The following is a 23,599-nucleotide window of genomic DNA, read 5'->3' on the forward strand; positions in this document are numbered from 1 at the left end:
TCTTATGAATACAGGGCACCGCATATTAGATTTCTGATTCCTCTTCCTACCTTTGCAGAGTTTCCCTGTTGTGTGGAACATTTTTTTGATTAGGACATGATACTCGATAATTGCTAGAAGTTCTTTGGTGCTGGCAGCATAAGACCTTCAGCATATTTTACTTAAATGGAAATTCCTTATGGCAATGGAGTTATTTTCCCACAGTGTTTTAGAGGAAGGTCTAAGGAGCCATTTGTTTGTCCCAGAGTGTCCCATTTGGTATTCTAATATTAGAATATTAATCCATTAGCACTGAGGATTGTTCTTTGAGGACAGAAGAGGGAAAGGGCTTGTGTAGGCAGGTTTGGTTTTTTTTTTCCCTTGATGTATAAAGTTATATACAGTGATACCCAGTATTTTTCTTGGAATTTCAGTGTAACAGCTCTGCAGCAAATACTGCTGTGTAAAATAATCTTTCTGCTTTACGTAGATACTGTGTATCATCGGTGTTAGCCACAATGGTGTGAGTGAGTCAGAGCTGATGGAACTTTATCCTGAACTGTCTTCTGCAGTGTTAGCCTCGCTCGTTCACAGCCTGCACAAAATGCGTTTGCTGACATATGGCTGTGGTTTGCTAAAGTTTCAGCACCTCCAGGTAAATTGCAAGCGAACATGTGCAAGTGAAACTCCACCCCCTAAGCCCCTGCCGTTTTTTAGATAAGTTCTGTTGTTAACAGGTAGCCCTTGATACATTTGTGTTTGCTCATCCTTTTTCCTTAACATCTGTTCTGATGTTAGAATCACCTTGAAAACTACTAGAGCTGTGATACCAGTATTGGTCAGTATTGTTCAGCAGTTGAAAGCCTGGCATTTCAAACCGTCAGAAATTTCTGAACAATTAGTTATTAACTTCATGTGTCCTAGAAAACACTGGTTCCACTAAAACCAAGCAGAATTGAAGGAGAAGGGAATATTATCTGAGCAACCAGAGCTTTGGTCTAATATAAGACAATCTGTTTGTAGTGCCTTTGTCATCGAAAGATTTTCAGTTCTACAACATGAGACGTGTTTCATAAAGAAATCTTGCATAGCGCCCTGTGTATCATCAGCGCTTAATAAACAAATTAAATGCATTCTCTTTCTCTCAATTATCCTTTCTTACAGGCTTGGGAGATGGCGAAATTAGAGTATATGGAAGAAGGTGAAAATGTTATTTCTGCCTATAGACAAAAACTAGTGGAATATTTCACCCTGCAGCTAAGGTAGGTCAGAATTCCTCAAGATGTGCTAAATTGCAGGCTTTATGCCTCATGGATGTTTTTGTTTTCTTCATGTAGCTTCTTTGACTCAGTTTAGTAAATTATTATGGCAAAATAACTCTGCAAAACCCTAGTTGTCACTTTAGCAGTTTATTATTGATATGTTGCTTTTTAATCTTGGAAAAGATTGAGGACTATGGAGGGGAATGGGCATATAATAAAGTTATCATGTGAAAATGTAGGGCATGAATTTATACCACATCAGTTATTTCGTGGTAACTGACCCCATGTGGATTTTTAACTCCCAGTAAATGCTAGGAAATTTGAGGTTGCTTGGAACTTGAAGAAGAAACAAAAGACCCCTTGCATTCAGCAAGCAATTAGCACATACACAAGAGGAGGTCCAGCAGAACAGCTTAACAGTTACAAGTTCATATTCAGCTTGAAAACTGATTTGCATTTACAGTCCTTAGTTAGTGTGTCCCAGCTGTGGGCTAGTGCTTACTGCTCCTCAAAGCATGCACTGTTGGGTAGCAGAAAGCCAAGGGGGCCACAGTGTGCCAGGGAAAGGAGGCATAGAGGGACAGTGGGCTGCTGCAGGGCTGCAATTCTGCTAGCAGGCACAGATTAGCCTGTGTGGGAGGGAGGAGCAGTTTCCTGTGGGGTACCTGGGGGTTCCAGCACCCTCTGAGGTGAAATTAAAATGAAGATGTGAGAAAACGGAGTACATAGGTCTTACAGTAGTCTGTCTGTTTAGACATTCAGGTATGGCAATTGTATGCTTGCCTAGTTTTCGCATCAAATTGACAAGTTCTTTTAGGCCTCTCAGAGTTTTAATTTTGATTTGTTTTTCTTTCTGTAGTCGAGACCGAGTGACTTGGAGAAGTGCAGATGAACTTCCCTGGCTCTTCCAACAGCAGGGTGATAAGCAAAAGCTACACAAGTGTCTTTTGAATCTTTTTGTATCCCAAAACCTTTACAAAAGGTACAAAGGTAGCCACTGCTTTGGCAGTTATAAACATTTCAAAGTAATTTTTTTGTCAATATAAATCAGAAAATTACAGATATAGATTAAAGGAACTTAAATAGTAGAGGCTGAAATACTAAATGCTGTTGTCATATAAATCACCTATTTTTTCTATTCTGTTACACCTGGGGGTTGGTAAAGGGATAGATACTGCTGTTGAACAGCGTTAGTCTCCATGGATTGTCTCTCTAGACTTTCTGTAGCATAAAGACAAAATTCATGCATGTGGCCCTTTTCTTCTAAGCTAGCATCAGTCTGAATACAGAGGTGTCAGAGATAAGATGAGCTTCTTATTTCCTTGTTAAAACAGGGGACATTTTGCAGAATTGCTGAGCTACTGGCAGCTCGTTGGGAAAGATAAGAGCTCTATGGCAGCTGAGTATTTTGACTCTCTGAAAGAATACGAAAAAAGCTGTGAGGGAGAGGAAAGTATGATCTGCCTGGCTGATCTTTATGAGACCCTGGGGCGGTTTCTTAAGGACCTAGGTCTTCTCAGTCAGGTAAGTACATTTAGAGATTGTTGTAACAGCAGGGAGGCAAATTAAGCAGAGCTCAGTGTGTGCTTTCTGTTGCAGTTGTTAAATTATTGTAGCATATAGAATGCTACCTGCTGCCATCATATTTTGAACTTCCTTGTTACAGGCTGTAGCTCCTCTGCAGCGGTCGCTGGAGATTCGAGAGACTGCGCTGGATCCAGACCACCCAAGGGTGGCGCAATCACTCCACCAGCTAGCAGGAGTTTATGTTCAGTGGAAGAAGTTTGGAAATGCTGAACAGCTGTATAAACAGGCACTGGAAATCTCTGAAAATGCTTATGGAGCTGAACATCCTCGGGTAGCCCGTGAACTTGATGCACTTGCGACTTTATACCAAAAGCAGAACAAGTAAGATTAACTCCACTGGTGGTTTTTCTTTCATGTGGAGGTAGTACAAAAATAACAGCAGAGATTTTCTTCCTGAAGCTAGAATGTGTCTCTGGCTCTTTTTTAGAGTTTCATAACTTCCAATGCAACCATGAGCATCCCCTCTGTATTCTTGTAGCAGGCCACCCAGTAGGGGACAACTTTTGTGCTTATTTTAACAACAAACTTCTGACAAGTTAGATAAAGGAGGAGCATTGCCTGGTTCTAAGGGTTTTGGATATTTTTATCTTTGACAAAAAGTGTGATTTTTTTCAAGATTCTTAAATTCTCCTCAAATTTGTACACTCAAGTAGCTTAGAAGCTTTTGAGAATACTCAGTGATGCTACATTTGGCATTCTTCTAACACTGTAAATAACTGTTTTCAGATATGAACAAGCTGAGCAACTGAGGAAAAAGTCCTTCAAAATACGCCAAAAAGCAGCAAGGCGGAAAGGCAGTCTGGTAAGGAAATGTTTTATATTTAATAAAAGTGCAGGGCATGTTGCGGCTCTGCTAAATAGGTGATAAAGTGTGTCTGCAGAGCTGACAAAGCTCCAGTGCTTTTGATAATTGAGGGCATAAGTAGTGAAGCAGCTTAGCAGCAGCTTTGGTAACTGCCCTTTCAGCTGTGCTGGAAGTGGACATGCATCAATACAACTGGCATGGAGTTGAGAGAGGTGGAAAAGAAATAAGTGGATATATACGTTTCAGGGGTGCAGAATTACTGCTGATACAATTGGCTGTCGAAGTGGCAGTGGAAGAAGGTGTTCTCCAGAATAACTCAGGCATTTATCCTACAAATACAGTGTGAGCACAGTGTTTACTGCAGTGGATAATCCCAGTAATATTAGGTCCCACACTGAGTTTTTCCTTTTTTTTTTCTTCTGTGTTCTTCAGATACAGAGTTCCTCTTTCATTCTTGAGCTAAGGGTTTGTTTGTCATGTAGTGCCTGTACTATAAGAGTTCAGCTAGTAACTCCAGAGCTCTAGTTGTAGCTGTGATGAAAGTAGTGAAAAGCCATAAAAATATTTCTGTTTCCACGGTGCTTAAATACAAATGAATTTGGATCATGAAGATTTTGTCCATTTTTGTAATGAGTTCTGCTGCACAAATATTTTTATTAAGACTGCAAAGATCAAGAATAGGCAGAGTGTGTAACAATGGCTGCACTTTTTACCTGTAATTCACTTTGCATGTAAGCATTAGCTTGGCAGCCCATTTTACAAAGATCCATGTAAAGCCTTGAGTAGTACTTTATATGTATTTGTATATGGCATTTAGGATAGGAGGTTAACTTGATTTTAAGTTTTGAGCTTATAAACCTAAGAATTTGATCTGAATTGGTTATTTGAACTGCGGAGTTTAAGCAAATTAGCGTGTATGATACAGGGAAAACAGAGCTGTACGATGGCACAGTAACTTAAATTTCCTGGAAGCATGTTTGGTGAAATTCACTGTTAGATGGTAAATAAGCAGAATGCCTATGTGCCATTTAGCTTGAAAACAGAACTTAAGTAGGATTATTGTGCTCTTTTGGCACCAAACTGAGTCTTTTGATTTTCTGTCTTCAGTTGTACACTTTAAATGTAGTGGTGATTGGTTTACATTACGTTGTGCTTTGCTGTAGTGTGGCTTTGCTCTCCTGCGTCAAAGAGCCCTGCAATTGGAAGAGCTCACGTTAGGCAAGGATACACCAGATAATGCTCGAACCCTCAATGAGCTTGGAGTCCTGTATTACCTGCAGAATAATCTTGAGTAAGTTGTATTAATTGTGACACATCCACTGAGTGTTGTCATAGATCTAAATGGAAGCAAAGCATTGAGAACTAGCATTAAATGTAGACACATTGTCAAATACTCATTATGGTGCCATCCCTGATTCGTTCTACTGTTTTTTGTTTACTGTGAAATTCACTCATATTTTCTAGAGTTGATGCTGTTAGCATGTGAGTATTTACCAAGTCAATGCATTTTCTGCATTCAGAATTGATGTTCCACAGTTGAATTTAACTAGCCTTCGTTGCAAATACTAGTTCTCTCGAAATTAATGCCTCCTCTACTCAGCTTCACTATTTTGTGACCCTCCTTTGCTGTTCATCCTTGAACAGCAGGATTGTTGTTTTTTTCTGAAAAACACTCAAAATGCCAGTATTACAAGAAATCATGAGTTAAATATTCACTGTGCTTGTAATCCTCATGCTGTTACCCTGCTGGCCTTTTTAAGGGCAAAAGAGGACAGAGCAGAATAAAGGTGTTCTAAAAGCAGACAGAGATAAGCAGGGGTGTTGAAGAAGGGGAATAAAAGGTGCAGAGCAGTTCTGATTGCATGGTTAGCCACTCTTCACATCAACTTCTTCAGTCCAGAGAGTAGTCTAAAACTGTGTGTTGTGAGGGAATTGTGAAGTCACCTTAAATCCCACTCTCCTGAACCGAATCTTTTCAGAGAAGAAAGAAAGTGCACAGCAAAAAAGCACAGAGTAAGTTCTGGATGGATTTTTACATTCTTCCTATATCAGATGTTTATGTCACCAGTAGTTGTTGGATAACTATGGAATTGTATCATAATTTAGGATCTGCACACAGAATCTCTGTTAAATGCAGGACCTTTACAGTGAAGGAATTTATTTTTAACAGTTGTTGGAAGTGTGAGGCTTTTCATCAGTTTACCCTCATGAAGTCACGCCGAAGTGACTGACTATAGAGGAGCCATATCTATGTAATTTCATAAAAGATCATTTTATATTCCACATTATTCATATGTAGTTCCTGTCCAACACAACCTACTTCTAGAGTAACTGTATCTCCACTATTTCATAGGTGAGCAAAAGTATGAACTTTGTTCTAGTGAGGGTTTAAGTCATATTTTTAATGAATATTGTGTCTCCGTTCTGAATCAGCAAGTCCAAGATTGAATTTTTTGGTCATTTGATGCAGGTAGAATGAAAGCAATGGCAGAAGGGTATGTCACTTTATTAGTTGTTGTATGTTATATCACACATCATCCTCTAGCCCTTACGTAGAGTGAACACCTTTTGACACTTGTCTAAGAGCTCCAGAATTGAACCTACAGTTCTGTGTATAAATGATCTTTTTTTTCTCTAATGCGAAATGGATTTTTCCAGTTTACTAAGCTGACCTCTTGGGAATGGTGTTACACAGAATTTGTGTGCATGTCAGGATGACAAACTGCCTAGTTATAATGGATGCTGCCAGTATTATGTGGGGATCACTTGTTTGTGATAGAGGAACTGCTGTAAATCTGTAATGGAATAGTAGTATGCTACTCTAGTGAGATAAAATACACCCTTTTGATAGGGAAATGCTTGAACAGTGGCGTTAGAGAGTCTTTTCTACTTCGTCACTTGTAGACAGAGATTCTACTATGAGAATCTAGCTCATTACATGTATAAAACCCATTCCAGTCTCTCCCCATTTGGTGTGAAAGCTGTCTGCTGAACCCTGTAATATGCTTTGTATTTTTTAAAGTTCCTGGAAAAATGTGTGGTGTGTTCTGAACCTTTACCTTGCATTCCACTACTGCTTTATCCATGGGAGTACATGACTGCTATGAGGAGTTGCCCAGAAGTCCGTAGAATGTTTTGAATAACGAAGGATTACTTGCGTAACTGAAGATGTAGGTTGAATTAAAGAAGTGAACAGCTCTTGGGGTAGTGTAATGTTTGCTGAAATCTGCTAGACTGGCATGTCAGTCCTTTACAGGGGGGCTCCATGTTTGCACAGGAATATATTAACTAGCTCTCTACATTCTTATGGTTAGCCTGCACGGCAGGACTGTGTGTGGGATGTATAGTTCCTCACTGAGTAAATGAATTGCTGATCTGGCATTTGCTTATTGCGAGAAAAGTCCATTACCAGATGTCAGTATCTGTGCAGTTTCCAAGGCTGAGTTTGTTCTGTTTGAAACAGACACTTCAGCCTGTACAGATGTTACCAGCTTTAAAATGTTGCTGAACGGATGTATTCTGTAGGACAGCAGAGCTTTTCCTGAAGCGCTCCTTGGAAATGAGAGAGAGAGTCCTGGGACCCAACCACCCAGACTGTGCACAGTCTTTGAACAATCTGGCAGCCTTGTACAATGAGAAGAAGCACTATGAGAAGGCAGAGGAACTCTATGAAAAAGCTTTAGACATCAGGAGAAGAGCACTGGCTCCAGATCATCCTTCCTTGGCTTACACTGTGAAACACCTGGCAGTGCTGTACAAAAAGATGGTAAGCACAAGCCTGTTACCTTTTCTCATCACCTAAATTAACCGTAGTGTCTTGCATTGTTACAGTCTTCAATCCAAAAGGAGTGGGGCATGGGAATTTTGTCAGCTATTGGTGTTCTACACGCATGCATAAAAGATGTAGTCAAGCGGCCTCAGTCTGTTTCCAAAAAGCCCAGTAGCTTTTTCAGAACAAACTTTGCTTAAAGAAAAGCTATTTATGAATAAGGTCTTCGGTGTCCTGCATGCTCAGTATTCACCACAAAGAATTTCTGATTTGGTTAAAAGCTAGTGTTTTGACTGCAGTGAGGGAAGCTCTTCCCAGCTGTATTTGAGTTCTCCACTGTCTGCTGGGTGACATGAACATAGAAGAGTTTGGTCAGATGGGTCTTAATGGAAAAATCATGTTTTAAGCTGTATGAATAGTTCTTTTTACACAATGACCTTGAACTTTGCAGTCAAATTGAGAGTAACTTGAAGGCTCATGAGGGAGATAGTACTTTACAAATAAACTGTATGGCTGAGCCACCTCCAGCTTATGTTAATTCAGTGAAAGATGAGAGTTACTCTCCTGCAAAATGCGCTACGGGGAATAACATTAACAGTAGTATAAAATTCTGCATTTCAGCATTTCAAAATGTTTGATGAATATTTGTGTGAATATTGTGTGTGAATATTAGAGAAACCAAAGTCAAGAAGCCAAAGCCTCAATATGGTGAATGGGAAGCAAGAGGCACTTGAAATGGCATTGCACACTGTGGCTGTTCCAAAAAAGATGGTCTAAACACCACTTCAGTAAGCAGAAAACTGCTCAAAAGTTAAGGCAGCTACATTCCCATTCCCGTATCACCAGTAAAATTTAGGCTCTAGAGGACAAAGGATAAGCTCTGCTCTCATTTACAGCAGGATGAGGAAATACAAATGGAGAAAATTATTTGGATAAAAGTACAACTGAAAATTCTTTTTAACAGCCTTCTCAATGAGACACTTGTGGGGAAAAAATAAATTAAAAAAGAAAGAAATAGACATAGCTGAGAAACACATTAACTGGGAGTTGAATATGCTCAGTATTTTGGAAAATTAGGTCCTAATAAATATTCAAGATAAACGGTCTGCAGAATATAACTATGAATTAACCAAAGTTAAACTCTTGTTCTGGAAACAGTTACATCTTCTCCAAGGCTTTTTTAAAATAGATTTTGCTGTTACCATTTTGACACAGGACAACTGAATCATTTTTTCCCTGTTATTTCTAGGGAAAACTTGACAAGGCTGTTCCTCTGTACGAACTAGCGGTTGAAATTCGACAGAAGTCATTTGGCCCAAAACACCCTAGTGTAGCAACTGCTTTAGTAAATCTAGCTGTCCTTTATTGTCAGATGGTAAGTTTTTAATGTCTTACATGCTTATTATTCCTGACTTAGGTTTTTTTTATGATTTGTACCTAAATGATACTAAAGAAACTTGATCACATTTAAAAGGGAATTTCCTTATAAGACTTGCAAATTCTTAGATTCCATTTTAAAAATGGAAAGGATATTTGGCAAGGAAAATGTACACAGAGAACAGATAATTGCTGTGACTGGCATTTCACAAGGACACTTGGGCTAACGCTCTTTAGATTATTCAAAATGCCCACACGCTTTATAAGACTAGAGCTAGAGTACAGCATTTTCAGCAATATGGCGGTTATCACAGTATGGTGGAACACAGCTCCACCACTGACTCGGAGGGAAACATAATCCTTTGAAATTTATGAAGAGTGCCCACCTTGATGAACTGTAACTCTGTGTAACTAAAAATCTGAGAAGGCTGTAGACTTTCTAGTCTACAACTAATATGAGATTCAGAGGAGATGCAATCAACGTACCAAATTCCTTACTTAGCATCAATAGGAGTGAGCTGTAGATTGTTTTCTTGTTTTCTGTATTTCTGCAATCTGCATATCTGAGTTTAAACAGGGATTAAAGCTTCCTCAGGTAAAATTAAAGAGCATTTGGTAACTCAGCTTGAGGACTGAGGTTTTCAAAATTGCCTAGGAAGTCCGCACCCTAATTATTAGAATATTAGTGGGAATTGCATTTGCAAGTGCAAGCCACTTGCTTTGACAATCTCAATTTCATCCTCATCTTTCAACAGTATCGAGAACTCAAAATACCTTCTTGGTTAAATATGCATGACTTTTCATCTAGGATGTGTTGATACTATGTTGGAAAAAAGAATAGCAAATGTAATATACATCTGTAACAAACAACTTTCTACTACCCAAAGAAAAAGCAGATTGAAGCTTTACCTCTTTATGAACGTGCATTAAAGATTTATGAAGACAGCTTTGGTCACATGCATCCTCGTGTGGGGGAAACTCTGAAAAACTTGGCTGTGCTAAGGTAAGATTATATGCTTTAGCCCTATAAAAGCGAATTACTATTAAAATTACTGGATGAAACAAAACATCCTGGACTTGTGTACTTATTAGGAAAGTAGAGAGCCTTAAGTACACTTTGATAGCATGGTGTGCATTTCAGTTTAAATGAATTGAGAGACTTGTTTTATTTGCTTGTTTCAACTTTGTTTTACTCTTCTCCAAAGCTATGAAGGGGGAGACTTTGAGAAGGCAGCTGAACTTTACAAGAGAGCTATGGAAATAAAAGAAGCAGAGACTTTATTGATAGGTGGAAAAGCAACTTCTCGACACTCATTGAGTGGAGATACATTCAGCTTAAAAAGTGCATTATCACCAAACATTTTCCTGGAACATGGACAAAGGTGATACAAACCTGCTCAAAGAAAATGCAGTCTCTATTGCTATTTTAAAGCAGACATAAAATTATTAAGACAAATCTATTTTTCCTAGGATAACGTACTATTTTGGGACTGACACCTGTCTTCATGAACGACAGGGAAACAAATGTTTTAAGCTTGAAATCCTTCCATGTTAACTTTGCAGACTGTTTGGTACAAAGTGAGCTTCTTTCATTGTATATAGATATGCATATTAGTTACTAGCTCAAGTTATAGCTAATACCAAAAATGTGGATTTGATACCTCTTAGCCTAAGTGCCAGGATTCTAACAAGTTGAACCAACTGTATATACTCTATGGTGTATTTCTTATTTCTATGTTGTAATGGCCTGGCTTAGAGGGTTTGTGTATTTTTGTTTCATCAATCCTTTCTGCCTTTTCAGAAGCTTTTGAAGTTGTTTGTGAAGAGAGAGTAATTTTGAAAAAGTCAAAATATTGTTCCACCCAAAGTTTTACCTGCAGGGTTATTTCAGCTTTAAGCAAACTTACATTCAAGGGACTTGTGCAAAAATAATTGGTTTCCTTGGGAAGCTAATATGTCTAAATACATCATCCTCTACAGTTAAAGCTGTTGTCAGATTCAACTGTGCTTACTAAAAATACTTCCAGTGAGGAATCAGAATGAAGATGATTACGACCTGTTTCCCTGTTGTTAACCCTTTAGCAGTACTTTCACTAATCTCAGGGAATCCCTTAAAATACAAGAATGTTTGTATTAGCTGGAAAAAACCTAGTGATGCAAAATAGTTTGCCGTCAGATAAAGAGATGCTAATCAAATCTACCTGCCTGTTGTATTTCTTAATACCCTAGTCATCTGGAAGAATCAGTTTGAAGTCTGTTCTCATTCAGTGCATAAATCTGTGAATCAATTTAAATACATACTAAAAAAAGACTTTTTATAAAAAATTGAGTGTAAGTGAAAAATTAACCAAAACCTCGCTATAACATTTCAGAGGCAACTGCTGTAAAGATTTATTTGTTCCAGTTTGAAAAATGCAAATGGCCTTTACCTCAAAGGGATACTTACCTTCCACAGTATTTTTTCCCTTTTAGAGTAGAGTTAAATATAATCCATTTCAGCCTTTGCTCTGGTTAGAAGGAATTTAATATTTTGGTAAGGCTGTAACTTGGCAAAAGAAACAGTATATAAAACTGGTAGAACAAATATACAACCCAAATTTGATTTTTAAGGTTAAGATTTAGTTGAAAAAAAAAAAAATAGCTCTTGAAGGTATTACAATACAGCAACAGGAGTTGACACTTTGTAATAGCTCTCTGGATATTTTCATCTTACTTCAGAAAATGGGTTTTTAATCAAAGCAAGAGTTTTTCCACTGCATTCCAGCCACCTTGAAAAGTGTTAAAAATTGGAAAGTTTGGTTGTTACCAAGTAAGGAGAGGGGTGAAAGGAAAAAACAAACAAACAAAAAACCTGAAAAACCTCAACCTTCTCAGCTTGTATGTGTTTCTGTTGCCTGCTCTTCTCAGACTTGCTAATTCCCTCCTCTAAAGCCAGTGTTATGAATTATCAGATGTCTGGTCTAGCTTGTCACCTCTGTTCTGATTTTAACACACATAATGCTGTATCTTGCTCTCCTAAATAGTTTTCCTTAATGTTGCTAGCTTAAATAAGAAGCTACTTTCTAGACCTTCAGTGTTATATCAGACTTTCCCCATTTAGTGATTTCCAATTCTGAACTGTTACTATTCTTCCCTTGAGTGACTTCTTTCCAACTTATTCATAGGTTGCAGGGTTGCTTTTGGAAGAAAAATCAGTCCATAAAAAGTAGCAGATCCCAGCCATCCATGGTCCTTTACCAAAGACAGTGAGGAAACAATATACTTACCCTGTCAACCCAAAAAAAAACTTTCTACAGAAAGTAAAACAGGATCACGAGCAATAGTGGAGGGTCTTGCAGGCTGCATGTTGGCCATAAGCTTACGCAGCTATAGTCATAGCACTCTTAAGACAGTTGTTCATGTATTTGTAGTTGTACCTCCTGGACATTAAAAAAAAAAAAAAGTAATTTGTGTATCTGGTGTATGCTAAATACTTCTATGTAGGAGAACTCCACCTCAAAACAGTGTCACCAGTTTCAACAGAGATTTAATCATACAGTCAGAGTATCAACATCTCAATAACATTCATGATACACTGTAAAAACTGAAAGCTTCTTTTATAAGATTACCAAATAAACAAAGCTGGACTAAACCATTGCAATATGCTTTAATTTGTTAGTTCATAACAAAAGAAGTCATAAATTTTCCATTATGTTATATAGTCGGAGTAGATTATACTTGTAAATGTCTTTAATTAAAAAAAAATCCTTAAAGCTGCTTTTTTTGATGTTTATTTTTAAATAATTTTAACCATTGGCACATACAGTCATCTTAATGTATTTTCTAATTATTTCAAATTCTTCTTGTATGTACAAGTTGAAAGTCTGAAAGTAACATGAGAACCATTTTGTGTACTCTGTATGTAGGCATACAAAAGTGTATTAGTTTGCTCATAAAACTGTACATGAAGTAAAATGGTAAACAGTTGCCTCCTGTAAAGCTGTCAATCATGTGATAGCAGTCATGTCAGCCAAATAGTTAAAAGTCAAGATGAACTGAGCTGTTGTAGAAATGAGTCTGCCATTTGCCTCGGGATCTCCAGAGCCAGGTGTGTGCCTCACTTTTATTGTTCCCAACAGAAAGGTAAAGTCACAAAGAAATGTAAGTAACACTTAAGTTGATACTTGGATCAAGCTAATGTAGACTTAGTGACACGGATTCAAGTATGTACCTTTTTAAAGATCTCATTATTCTATTTCCCATCCCTCTTTACAGTTCATTTCTAAAATCTGGTTTCTCCAAAACTGAACTCAATCCAAAAAAACACTTCCATTTTACAGAGTAATGCACCATACCCAAAACCCATGCAAAACCTCTCTCACTAGCTTCAGAGATGATTTTTATGTATATAATATAATCTAGTGTCAGCTGTGGAAGAAATAGATTTTGAAGTTTGTAACTGTTGCTTAGAAATCAAACATTTTTTAACTAAGTATTCATTCTGCTGCCCTAAGAAACAGAAGCACCTCCACAATACTACTCTTTTTACATGTTAGTTGGATACTGCTACTATTATTACTAGCTGGTTCTGTGTTGGCTGCATCATGCTGTGGAAAGGTTTTTTGAACAGCCCAAGTTGGAAATATTTGTATTATACTGCAAAGGCTGAAATGTGCATTCTTCTAAACCAAATCTAAATAATGATCAAGTTCTGGATCAGACACCCACAGTAGTTAAAATACTTGAAATTGATACTTCCAGTTCTGCAGGATACTGGCACTACAGGGTTAAACAGGTCAGTTTAACACGTGATAATTTAAAAGGTAATACAACTGTACTAACATTATTTACAAGACAAATATAATAGCTCAGCTACTCCACTGAAGATATTTGCAACACTAAACAAAGTTTAGAGCATCTAATTTTAGAAGCCTTCCTATGCAAACTGAGATTAAGTATATTCCTTAATATAGCCCATATGATGGGGATCGATCAGAATTATAGCTAAACTTTTAATAACCAACAAAAATGTAATATTTAGATTTTAGAAGAGATAGACAAAATCTCCTTTCCAATGTTGCTGGTAATTCTTACAGATTTTGTCATGAAAAGCATCTGCAAGCTGAAATAGTGGCATGCTAATACCCAGTCTGCTAGTATAATTATCTGCTAACAAAAGACTTTGCCTTGTTGCAGCATACTCAAAGCATTATCACATACAAAACATATAGACAGCTATTTAAGAACAAGCAGCAGTAAAACATTGATAAAAACAGGGAAGTTTAAAAAAAATTCCATGCCAGAGATATTTAAGGCAGATGAAAAAGCTGAAATGTTCTGTTTACTCAGAAAAAGTAGCCACAGCATGATCCATACCAAGAATTTACAGAGACCAGTGAACAACAACAAGTACAAGTGCCTGGAAAATCAGGAGCAGCAATGTGAGTGAGGCATGATCACCTGCCCTTGACCTGTTCAGTCCACTCCAGCAGATTTCATCTTTCACTTGTCCTACACTATGTACTGTTCTCATCACGTGATATTGCATAGAATGTGCTATGCCTGCTTTTGTTAGTTTATCCATCTCATTTTGTACTGAATATCTGGACACTAGCAATGCTGAGAAATTAAAATTTACAGTAGCACAAATCCCTATCTTAAAGACGTGAATAGACAACAGAATATAAACAAAGTCTGTTTCCTGCCTGCCCCTGTAACAGTTCCATTTTGTCAGAGATGTAAAGATAAGCTTCAGTGGAGGTAAAGAAAAAAAAAAGTGGTCTTCTCAAAATCCAATATCAATCCAAACTCCCCAAAGTTGTACTTAATATTTGTTTTGCTACATGTTTCTCACTTTGGCCATGAGTTCTTCTAGGCTTTCTTCACACTCTGCTACTGTCTCCTCAGTTATCAAATTCTCTTCCTATTAGGAACAGGAAGAAAAAGTTGGCAACAAAAATAGCAAACAAAAAACCCCCCACAAATAAGCTTTATTGCCATTATACCACACCATTTTCCTAGAACCAAGCTCTCAATTGCAAGATTAGGCCTAAGTGATTATAAGCTTAAATCATAAACTATTCTGACTAGGAGTTAGAATGTTCTGACTGCAATACATACAGATTCTGTGTTTCCCAGGGATAGTAATTGCTCTTTGACTACATATAGCTTTTACAAGATAAATACGGTAAAAATTAATCAGTCACCAAAATATCAACTGAGAAACTGATACTTGTTTTCCTTCCCCCACCCCCCAAATATATTCATTCCTGTCACCTCAAAACCACATTGACACTAGCATGCATGCTTAAAGAAATGTATTTCATAGAAACACAAAACCGGACCACTGAAGACACTAATCGTATGTACTGAGGTACAGTTTCACTGGAATTGTTCAAGATGGAATTTTAGTTTAGGTTTAAAGCGTAACCAAACTGTCTGGTATTATAAATTTAATCTACAACACGTATTTCAAAAATTCATAAAGAATAAATACATTACCTTGTTTGGGATAGTATATGCTACAGTAATTCCCTCAGGAAGCTCAGGTACTGGGCCAGATGCAGCCTTCAGCTCATCTTCTGAAATTTCTGATACTAATTCGATGCCTTTGCATTAAAAGGAATCGAGAACTCAATTAAAAGTTAGAAGAAAAAGTTCTTTAATCACTATGTTATCACAGTAAGAGGAAAATGGCAGCTACTTTTCCGAAATAGAAGAAATTTAAAAGCAGAAAGACCTTTGATTTCAACTATTTCATTCCATTATTAATGGAAAATATTTTCCCTTTACAATATATGAAATGGTTCTATACAGGTAACTTACGGCCAACCCCTCCTATAGGACTTCCTTGTCCTTAACATTTAAATCTTATCGTGAGGACACTTTTCCCAATGGTAAGCCAAGATTATTTTCTATATCATGTAATAAACAGAATGTGTATATCCATTCTTGAAATGGTTATATAAAACACGCTTACCATTCCTTAAGACAATTCCTTCTAATTTAAAGCCCTCAGAGGAATATAAAAATCCATGGGATGCCTCAGCACAGCGGTTATGGAAATGGACAAATGCTCTTTAGTTACATATTTAAAAGGAACACACAGTGAATACCTCTTCTCACATCTTTCATCTTCAGACCCTCTTCCGAGAAAGTTTTTTATTCAAATGGTGGTTACATTTTGAGCCTAAAACCTGCACATTACACTAAAAATACATCATCAGGTTGTGGTAACATTACTGTCAAAACCTGTGAAAAGCCAGCAGTAATTACGCAGTGTAGGTTACAAAAAGTAGGAACCGTAACAAGTCTGTGTACCCTACAGTGTGTTCACCCAAAACAAAGACTAATGGAATCTCGGTACTGGGAACATCATTTAGTCTCCAGTTGATTACTTACCCCAGTCATTGTCTTCGTGTACTATTTCTTCTTCCTGTTCAATTACTTCTTGTTTTGGTTGTGCAGCTTCTTTTTTCTGAAGGAAAAACACAAAAAGATTAAAAAAAAAAAAACAGTCCAATTTTCAACAACAGCAAAGAAGATCAAATCTAATATTCACACTTCTTTTAATATTTAAGATATGTAGTCACCATTTAGAACTTTGTTAGGCACAAAAAGGCAGAATACCTGCAAGTTAAAAAAAACCAAACCCATTAACGCTCAAAAATATATGACTGTCAGAAAGGTTGAGCAATTACTGTAGAACAAAATACTATCTAACTGAATGCAAGCCATTCTGCCTACCCTTTGCTTTACCATAACTCTTAAAGTACTGTATTTTTAGAAACACTTGCAACCATCTGAAGACAAGGCTGCTGAAAATTGGAGTAGCAATGAAAGTTTTCTTTTACTACAGATCTGTAGCTTGCTTTGTTCTTAAGATTTTAAGAAAGGAAAAAAAACCCCACACACCAAAACATTTTTACCTTATAATTTTCTTGCTGTTTTCTGCAATTTTGGTCACTACATTGTGGGTTTGGCTTCATAGACATAGTTGGAAAGAAATCCTGCATCGCATTGTAACCAAGATAATAACTCACAGTACCAAAATTTAACAGGTATCTAGAAACACAAACAGAGAAAGCAAGCCCTTATATACAGGTGCAAACCTAGAAATTCAGTTGCTCAAGGAATAATTTTTCCTCAAAGAACTTTTCGAATACACTTTTACACTAGTGAAGTTGTAAAGAGTTGCTGTAATTGTCTTAAAATAAGCTGTAGTCACCTGACAACGGCGTAATTGCATCAACACAGAAGCTATTTCTTACCCTCTTGTGGTGTAAGTGTGTGAGAACAAGTCAGCTACAGTCTCAGAAAAAATATGTTTATAGTAGTATGTAAGCAGTTTTCTCCTGTGCCTTAATCCATTGCTTGAAACACTCAGGTGCCCTGTATTACAATGGGAGAGTTTTCAACCACTAATCAGAAGCAGTTTAGTCATCTTTACCGTAGGGTCAGATTTGCAATGAAAATAAATCTTTAAATTAAACTGCAATGTTTGCATTCTTCATTAAAGAAAAACACATGTTGCTATGCAATTTTATATAATACCTCCCTCTGCACAGCTGAAAATGGAGCTTTGTTGTTTGTAGGCACACTTGCAAACAACGCTTTTATTCTTTGTAACTAGACATTTTTGGATAACTGACAAAACCAAGCTAAGGCTAAAAACAGGCTAAATAAGATGCTATTCTCAAAGATGCTTGTAAAACATGGTGCATCATTTTGAAACAGTACAAAGTTGTTCAAATATTTTCCTTGCTGATACATGCAGTTCTTTTAGCAGTTGGGAGTCATGTGACAGTACTTTTTGAAAATATTAAAATATGTCATTGCTATATAACTATTTTTAGTTCACCTCAGGTTTTCAGAATACAAACAATGCAAGATAAATTATTTATTCTTTGCCCATCTACAAAGTTTCAAAGACAAGTCAGCACTGTAGCATTTTTTGTGTATAATTTAACGATGTCAAATGGGAGCATGTTTAAAAGCAGAATTAAGAAAAAAATGTGTGTGTGTATATGTATGCAGTAAGAGAAATTCTTAGGAAAACCCTGAAGACTTTTTCTTACCCCTGAAAAGTTCTATTAAAGACAGCAGCTCCAAAGTAAACACACCAGTGATTCAAGCAGTGTATATTTCAGCCCTATCCAATAATGCCAATACCTTTAGGAAACAGGCCACAAACATATAAAAAGAACCAGACCCGTCGTTATGAAATGTTCCTTCAGGTTTCTTTCTCTTATTGTGCTGTACATTGAATAGCAACAACTCAGTCACTTACTTCAGAACATTTTGTACAAGAATTCCTGCCACAACACCCATAGTTGTAGGAAGGCTAGCTGCACAAACTCCTTCTCGTTTTAATGTTTTCTCATCAATATTTGCAGCAACTACAAGTGGAGGAGCGCACTGAGGGGAAATAAATTAAGTTTTAAAAAAGTATTAAAAACCCCACAGATCACACAAAATTTTAAGCTACTCTATCAGCTGTGCCAGGATCGCATTCACTAGCCAGCTAATCTTCATATTCCCAGTCCCACTTTAAAAGGCAAACAAGCAATTCAGCAGAGCACTGCATACCGCAAAACAAGCAGATTCACCAGGTATGATCAGCTGTATATGTCCCGACACTGCATTTTCACTCACTCCAGATTCCATCCAGATTTGTCCAAGTTCATTGCAGGCCTTATAAACACAGAAACACACACATCAGCACTGCAAAAGTTTAATGAAAAGAAAAAAAAAACCCACCCAAAAACATTGTAAATCGAGAGTGATTGAACACATTGATCTTCCTGCTTTAAGACAAAAAGGCTATGATCAGAAAATGGAACAAGAAAAGGTAGAATAGAAATTGTTTATCAGAGCCAAAGGACAAATCAAAGGACAAATTAATGTCGTCCTCATGAAGCCAGCCCTTTGTGCTTTCCTGAGGACCTAAGATTTTTGAACAAATACAGGCATTAGTGATCCAGTTCTCAGCACACTACCAAACCTAATTGCACAAACTACTTTTAAAGGCATGGATACAGTGTATCTGTGTACCTTCAGTGCATGCAATTTATGGATCAAGTTAGCTGAAGGGTAACAGAAAACATGCATTTGGCATATACCCTACATTGGCTGCTACTATAAATAAAACTAGCTTGATTAGGTACACAGCCTTAAGACATTTTTAGTATACAAAAAGTCATATGAAGTATACAATTAGCTATACACAGTCTTTAAAAAGCTTGTAAGATTTAACATACCAAGCTTTGGTAATACCTTTATATAAACAGGATAATTTGGAAAGACAGAGAGGGCTTACGACACTTAACTCTTTTACTAACCATTAGCTGCTAGAAACTTAAAAAGTCTACAGTTATATTTATACATGTAAAATGTGTTTTATAAGAACTGGGTAAAAGCTCAGATTCTGTTTCCTTAAACCAAGGAGGAAATTTCTTAGAAGATTCTTGATAAGTTCCTGTCTTTTCTCTAGTCCCCACAGTTCCTAGCATTATTTATAGGAGAAAATGAACTTCTACAAGTTCATGCCTTCAATGGCCTTACCATATTAATTGCCATGCGAGCTTCAAAGTTGTCCACGCAGCTTAGAACAAGATCAACAGGCTTCCCTTCCTCTAGTGCACCGTTACTGAAATAAGTATCAGAGTTTGCATTAAATTTCTGTCAGAACAAAATACCAAGATGGCAATCAACATACTGCTTTAGAGTACAGAAGCACATAGGAAGTGTATGCCTAACAAAACTTGTGCAAATGCAGAACAGGATACAACTAGCATCTTAGATCTACAGTAGAAGCAACAGCATGCTGAAGCTGGGATTTAAATATATGGGCATTTTAGATTAAAAGAAGTTTTATATAGTATACACTCACAGTACAAAGTATTGGAGAATTGTATATTTGTAGAACATAACTGCAAATGGGAAAAGTTATTTCAGAACTTCTCTGTGAGATCCGCTAATAACTATTTTCTTTCTTGATTCTGTAAAGCATACCTGAAACTACTCCAGAGCAGAAAACGGATCAGATCATATTTTGACTATAATGGGAAAAGCCTATAAGACCTGCAGCTTTGGTTGGAAATCTAAAGATGCACTAATATAACTATGTAACAGTAGAAATAAATGCCAAGTTGAGAGGAAAGGTCTAGGCAGAGATGTCTTCATATATACATATTTCCCACTGGTTTTCAATTGGAAGTCATTAAATTGAAAAAAAACCCAACAATAAAAATGTGAGGCTGTATTTAGAGCCACACACCAGCAGAAGGTGAGAGATTTTACCTTATTCTATCCATGAAATGTTCAAAGTTGTCCAGTGTTGTGATGTTGTAGTTATGTACTTCAAATTGAACATCGGGATTAATATTCCTTATGGAGGAAATGAGTCAATGTTAATAAATACAATGATAACGTGCATTCTACTCCCTAACTTCACAAGTGTTGCTACAGTCTTAAGCTTCCAGTCTGCAGTCTAGAATACACCCATATTAGTCAAAAATTCACAGATTAGATGAGAAAAGAAAAATCACAACATATCAAAGTGGTATAGTTTCTACCAAACTTCTGAGCAAAATTAGCTATACTTAAAAAGTAGACTTACATTAAGGTTTTGGCCAGTACAAAAATGTCCTTAAAGTATCAATCACTCCCACAACTATTTTATACTTAAATTTCCAAATTAGATAATGCTACTTTGCAAGTGATTAAGAATGAAACATCAGTTTTCTGGAGCAGCATCCTGGGTAAATACATTTTGATACCCACTTTTCTAAGTTATACCTCAAAGTATGCTCTGCTGCTTGCACTTTACTTAATCCAGCTTGATGAGGCTGGAAGAAGAGTCTGTTCATGTTTGCCAATTCCACCTTGTCATAATCAAACAGAAGCAGCTGTAATAAAGATTGTATTAACATATGTGAATCTCCAAAGACTCTGCAACCAAAGCACTACGGCAAGGCATTTTAAACAACAAAACTCATTCGAAAACCAACAACAAAAACCCCCAACCAAACACCCCCCCCACCGCCGCAGTCCCATTCAGTTCACATACAAAAGTTACCAACATTGTTAAGTACGTGAAAGACTAAATTCTAACTGACATTCACTAGGAACTGATTCCTTAAGTCATGAAAACCGCTCTTAATAAAAAGCAATCTGTTAATTTGATCTAAACTAAGAATATTCAACAGATTATCTACATGAACACTATCAACTCTGTTATCACATTCCTACTTGCTGTTATGGTGTTACCTAGAAATGTGTAATTTCTCTCTCTTGTCTTGGCATTTAGTTCTTCAAAAACAATTCACTTAAAACACCTACATAATACATGGACATGTTGATTATTATAAATTCTGAATCAACTGTCCTTTTCTATGCCCAAGATGCTGGTCTTCAGGAAATGTTCCTTCAGAGGAAGGGGGAATAAACTTGGCAATAAAAAATTCCATCACCTCTGTATTAAGAAACGTCTTAAAGTTCCAAGAGTAAATGGTCAGGCTTTGCCTGGAAATACAAACATCTAAGTCATTTCCCAAATTCCTCCTTTAAAGAAAAATCCTGTTCTATTAACTCTGGAGGTTCTTGTTATCTATACACACATCAAATTATTTTTAAGTGCTATTAAATTTTTAGCTCCCTCTGCCACATGACAAACTAATATTTGTGATAAAAATACCTTTGACATCTACTGCATTTCACTTTCATGAATATCAACTTGTTCTCATAACATAAGACAATTTTCTATGTGAGTTATGCCCTCCTTTTTCTTTATTTTGTTTTCCTTTTGCAATAATCCAGTATGAAGGTTAGATAGATGGGCCCATATAAGAGCACGGAGAAGACAAGCATCCAAACAAGAATCATCTGCATGATACAGGATTAATCCCTAAGTAAATAAATTTTACTAGCATAAGAAAAATACAGACTCTTCATTTGTGATGTTTACGCAAGTGCTGTTCTTGAGTGCCTTCTTCATAGTACTTTTTTTATTTGGACAAAATCAATTGCGTGAAATCGAACCTAACTCTTTATGAAGAAGACTGGTCCATCTACTGTAAAGACGTAGAAGAAAAATCTCATTACCTTACCAATGCCACACCTTGTCAACATTTCAGCAGTCACACTGCCAACTCCACCTACACCTACTACTGCAACTGTAAAGGTACGGATTTTCTGTAGAAAGAAATAAAATACAGATCAGTATATCAAGAGTGGTCCTCACAGGGAAAAAACACAAGGCTGTTTCAATACAGATAGAATCCTACCTCATAGTCTTTGACAATTCCCATTCTTTTTAATGCCATCAAGCGACTACAAAGAAAAACAGCAACATTATACAGAAAATGCTCTCTACATTTCTAATAGCAATTTTGCTTTTCAGATATTTAAAATCACTTTTGCTTTAAAAATAATCCCACCAAGCACCAAACTCAAGCCTGCTGTTTTCACTGCAGTTGTGACTGCCAGCTAGATACAGTCTAAATGAGGCAGTAGATGCTTTCCTACTAGTAATAGCAAGAGAGTTCTAACCCTGCAGAAACTCATGTACTTATGCAGCTGGTATGACTAACATCAATGAAATCAGGAGGACCCGTAGCTATTTTCATAAATGAATCCTTGGTTTACAGAATGAAAGCCTACACTTCTTTCTGTAATGAAAAGACTCTTCCACTGTTTTCTGATCAATTTGATGAGATTAACTCCAATGTAACATTTAAAAAAAAAAAATTAGAGAATATCAGGTTGTGGGGATAACTGGAAGAATTTTAAAGTAACATTTTATCCTGCTATTGCATTTTTTCATTGAAAGTGGCAATGAAAGTAGTACAAATATCAACTTGTATTAAAGCAATTCATCCTGAAAAAAAAAATGCATCAGATTTCCAGAAGTACTGAGCATTAGAAGGGGTCCCTGATGCTCAAGACTTCTCTAAACTAAACTCTAAAATAGGTAAGTTAGAGGAACGAAAATAAAACCTCATGCAATACCAACGCCTTATTAGCCACTTAATTGAAAAACACAGTTTCCTCTCTTTCTCCCTGTACTGTAAAGCAAGATAATACAAAGTAACCCAGATGTACACCCCTGCCAGCCCAGTCAGGTGGGAAATTTGAGAGCCTCTCTCCCCTCCTCCCCACAGAGCACCTGCCTTCAGCATTGCCCTGACACCTTCCTCAGCACACCCAGCCCCATCCCTTAGACTCCTACCTGCCCGAGCCCACCTCCACATCTCTTTTCCTCTTTACCCAGACCCACAGTTCCAATTCACGGCCTGAGACCCCACAGCCCTCCCTCTTCCCCATCCTCTACACCCTGACTCAGCTTCTGGGCCTCCTCCCCATGGCTCAGTCCTGGCCCTCTCCCCATAATCCAACCCCCATAGGCGCAGCCTCCTCACCCCGGCCGCACCTGTAGGGGTTGGAGTCCGTCACCTCCGGGCTCATGCTCTCGATGCGGGCCCGCGGCGCCCGCCGCCCGCCCTTCTCCTGGGCCAGCTCCTCCTCCAGCTCCCGCACACGCCGCTCCAGCTGCTCCAGCCTGCTCGGCTCCGCCATAGCAGCCCCAGCGACACCGCAGCGACACGTCTCCCGGTCTGAGGGAGCTTCCGGGAGCGGCAGGGAGCGCCGTCCCCTACTCGCGCCGACACCTCAGGGAGCGTTCCCGCCTCGAGGAGGTCTCCTGCGGCCCGACAGCAGGCAACGAGCGGGCTCTGGCAATGATTGAGGGCAGATGTCAGCCGGGGCGGTAACTACCTCCCGGGAACCGCTTTCTTCCGGGAGAAGCCACCCGACTGCGAGAGCCCCGGTGGCCCGGCGCCG

The 23,599-nt window shown here is 37.7% G+C and overlaps 2 protein-coding genes across 7 annotated transcripts in view; one reads left to right on the forward strand and one right to left on the reverse strand.

Annotated features, from left to right (window-relative positions):
• NPHP3 (nephrocystin 3) overlaps positions 1–12,745 on the forward strand; it is a 29,149-nt gene extending 16,404 nt beyond the window's left edge. For 2 of the 4 annotated variants that reach the window (XM_072853827.1, XM_072853826.1), the window contains 11 exons: positions 470–634; positions 1,144–1,241; positions 2,101–2,223; positions 2,576–2,765; positions 2,908–3,149; positions 3,555–3,630; positions 4,797–4,924; positions 7,159–7,399; positions 8,652–8,777; positions 9,667–9,782; positions 9,985–12,745. In XM_072853827.1, the coding sequence (XP_072709928.1) occupies positions 470–634; positions 1,144–1,241; positions 2,101–2,223; positions 2,576–2,765; positions 2,908–3,149; positions 3,555–3,630; positions 4,797–4,924; positions 7,159–7,399; positions 8,652–8,777; positions 9,667–9,782; positions 9,985–10,165 (1,686 nt within the window). In that variant the 3' untranslated portion in view covers positions 10,166–12,745. Of the gene's footprint in view, positions 1–469; positions 635–1,143; positions 1,242–2,100; positions 2,224–2,575; positions 2,766–2,907; positions 3,150–3,554; positions 3,631–4,796; positions 4,925–6,655; positions 7,064–7,096; positions 7,400–8,651; positions 8,778–9,666; positions 9,783–9,984 lie in introns of those variants that run through there. The other 2 variants (XM_072853828.1, XM_072853829.1) reach the window with 2 other exon arrangements.
• On the reverse strand, positions 12,746–23,573 carry UBA5 (ubiquitin like modifier activating enzyme 5). Of its 3 annotated transcripts, XM_072853832.1 has the most exons (13): positions 23,190–23,573; positions 22,045–22,090; positions 21,863–21,952; positions 20,558–20,667; positions 20,060–20,146; positions 19,322–19,406; positions 18,347–18,451; positions 18,048–18,175; positions 16,687–16,822; positions 16,160–16,235; positions 15,260–15,366; positions 14,613–14,681; positions 12,746–12,878 (listed from the first exon to the last, which is right to left on the reverse strand). In XM_072853832.1, exons 1-13 carry the CDS (start codon positions 23,333–23,335, stop codon positions 12,876–12,878), a joined length of 1,188 nt encoding a protein of 395 aa, XP_072709933.1. In that variant the 5' UTR covers positions 23,336–23,573; the 3' UTR covers positions 12,746–12,875. The 3 variants fall into 3 exon arrangements, with proteins under 3 accessions (XP_072709933.1, XP_072709932.1, XP_072709934.1); XM_072853831.1 differs by having other exon boundaries at positions 12,857–14,681; positions 23,190–23,571; XM_072853833.1 differs by lacking the exons at positions 22,045–22,090; positions 23,190–23,573 and having other exon boundaries at positions 12,857–14,681; positions 21,868–21,952.
• Between the last annotated feature and the right edge of the window lie 26 nt (positions 23,574–23,599).

This window comes from Ciconia boyciana, chromosome 2 (genome assembly GCF_034638445.1).
Source record: "Ciconia boyciana chromosome 2, ASM3463844v1, whole genome shotgun sequence".
NCBI classification, from domain to species: domain Eukaryota; kingdom Metazoa; phylum Chordata; class Aves; order Ciconiiformes; family Ciconiidae; genus Ciconia; species Ciconia boyciana.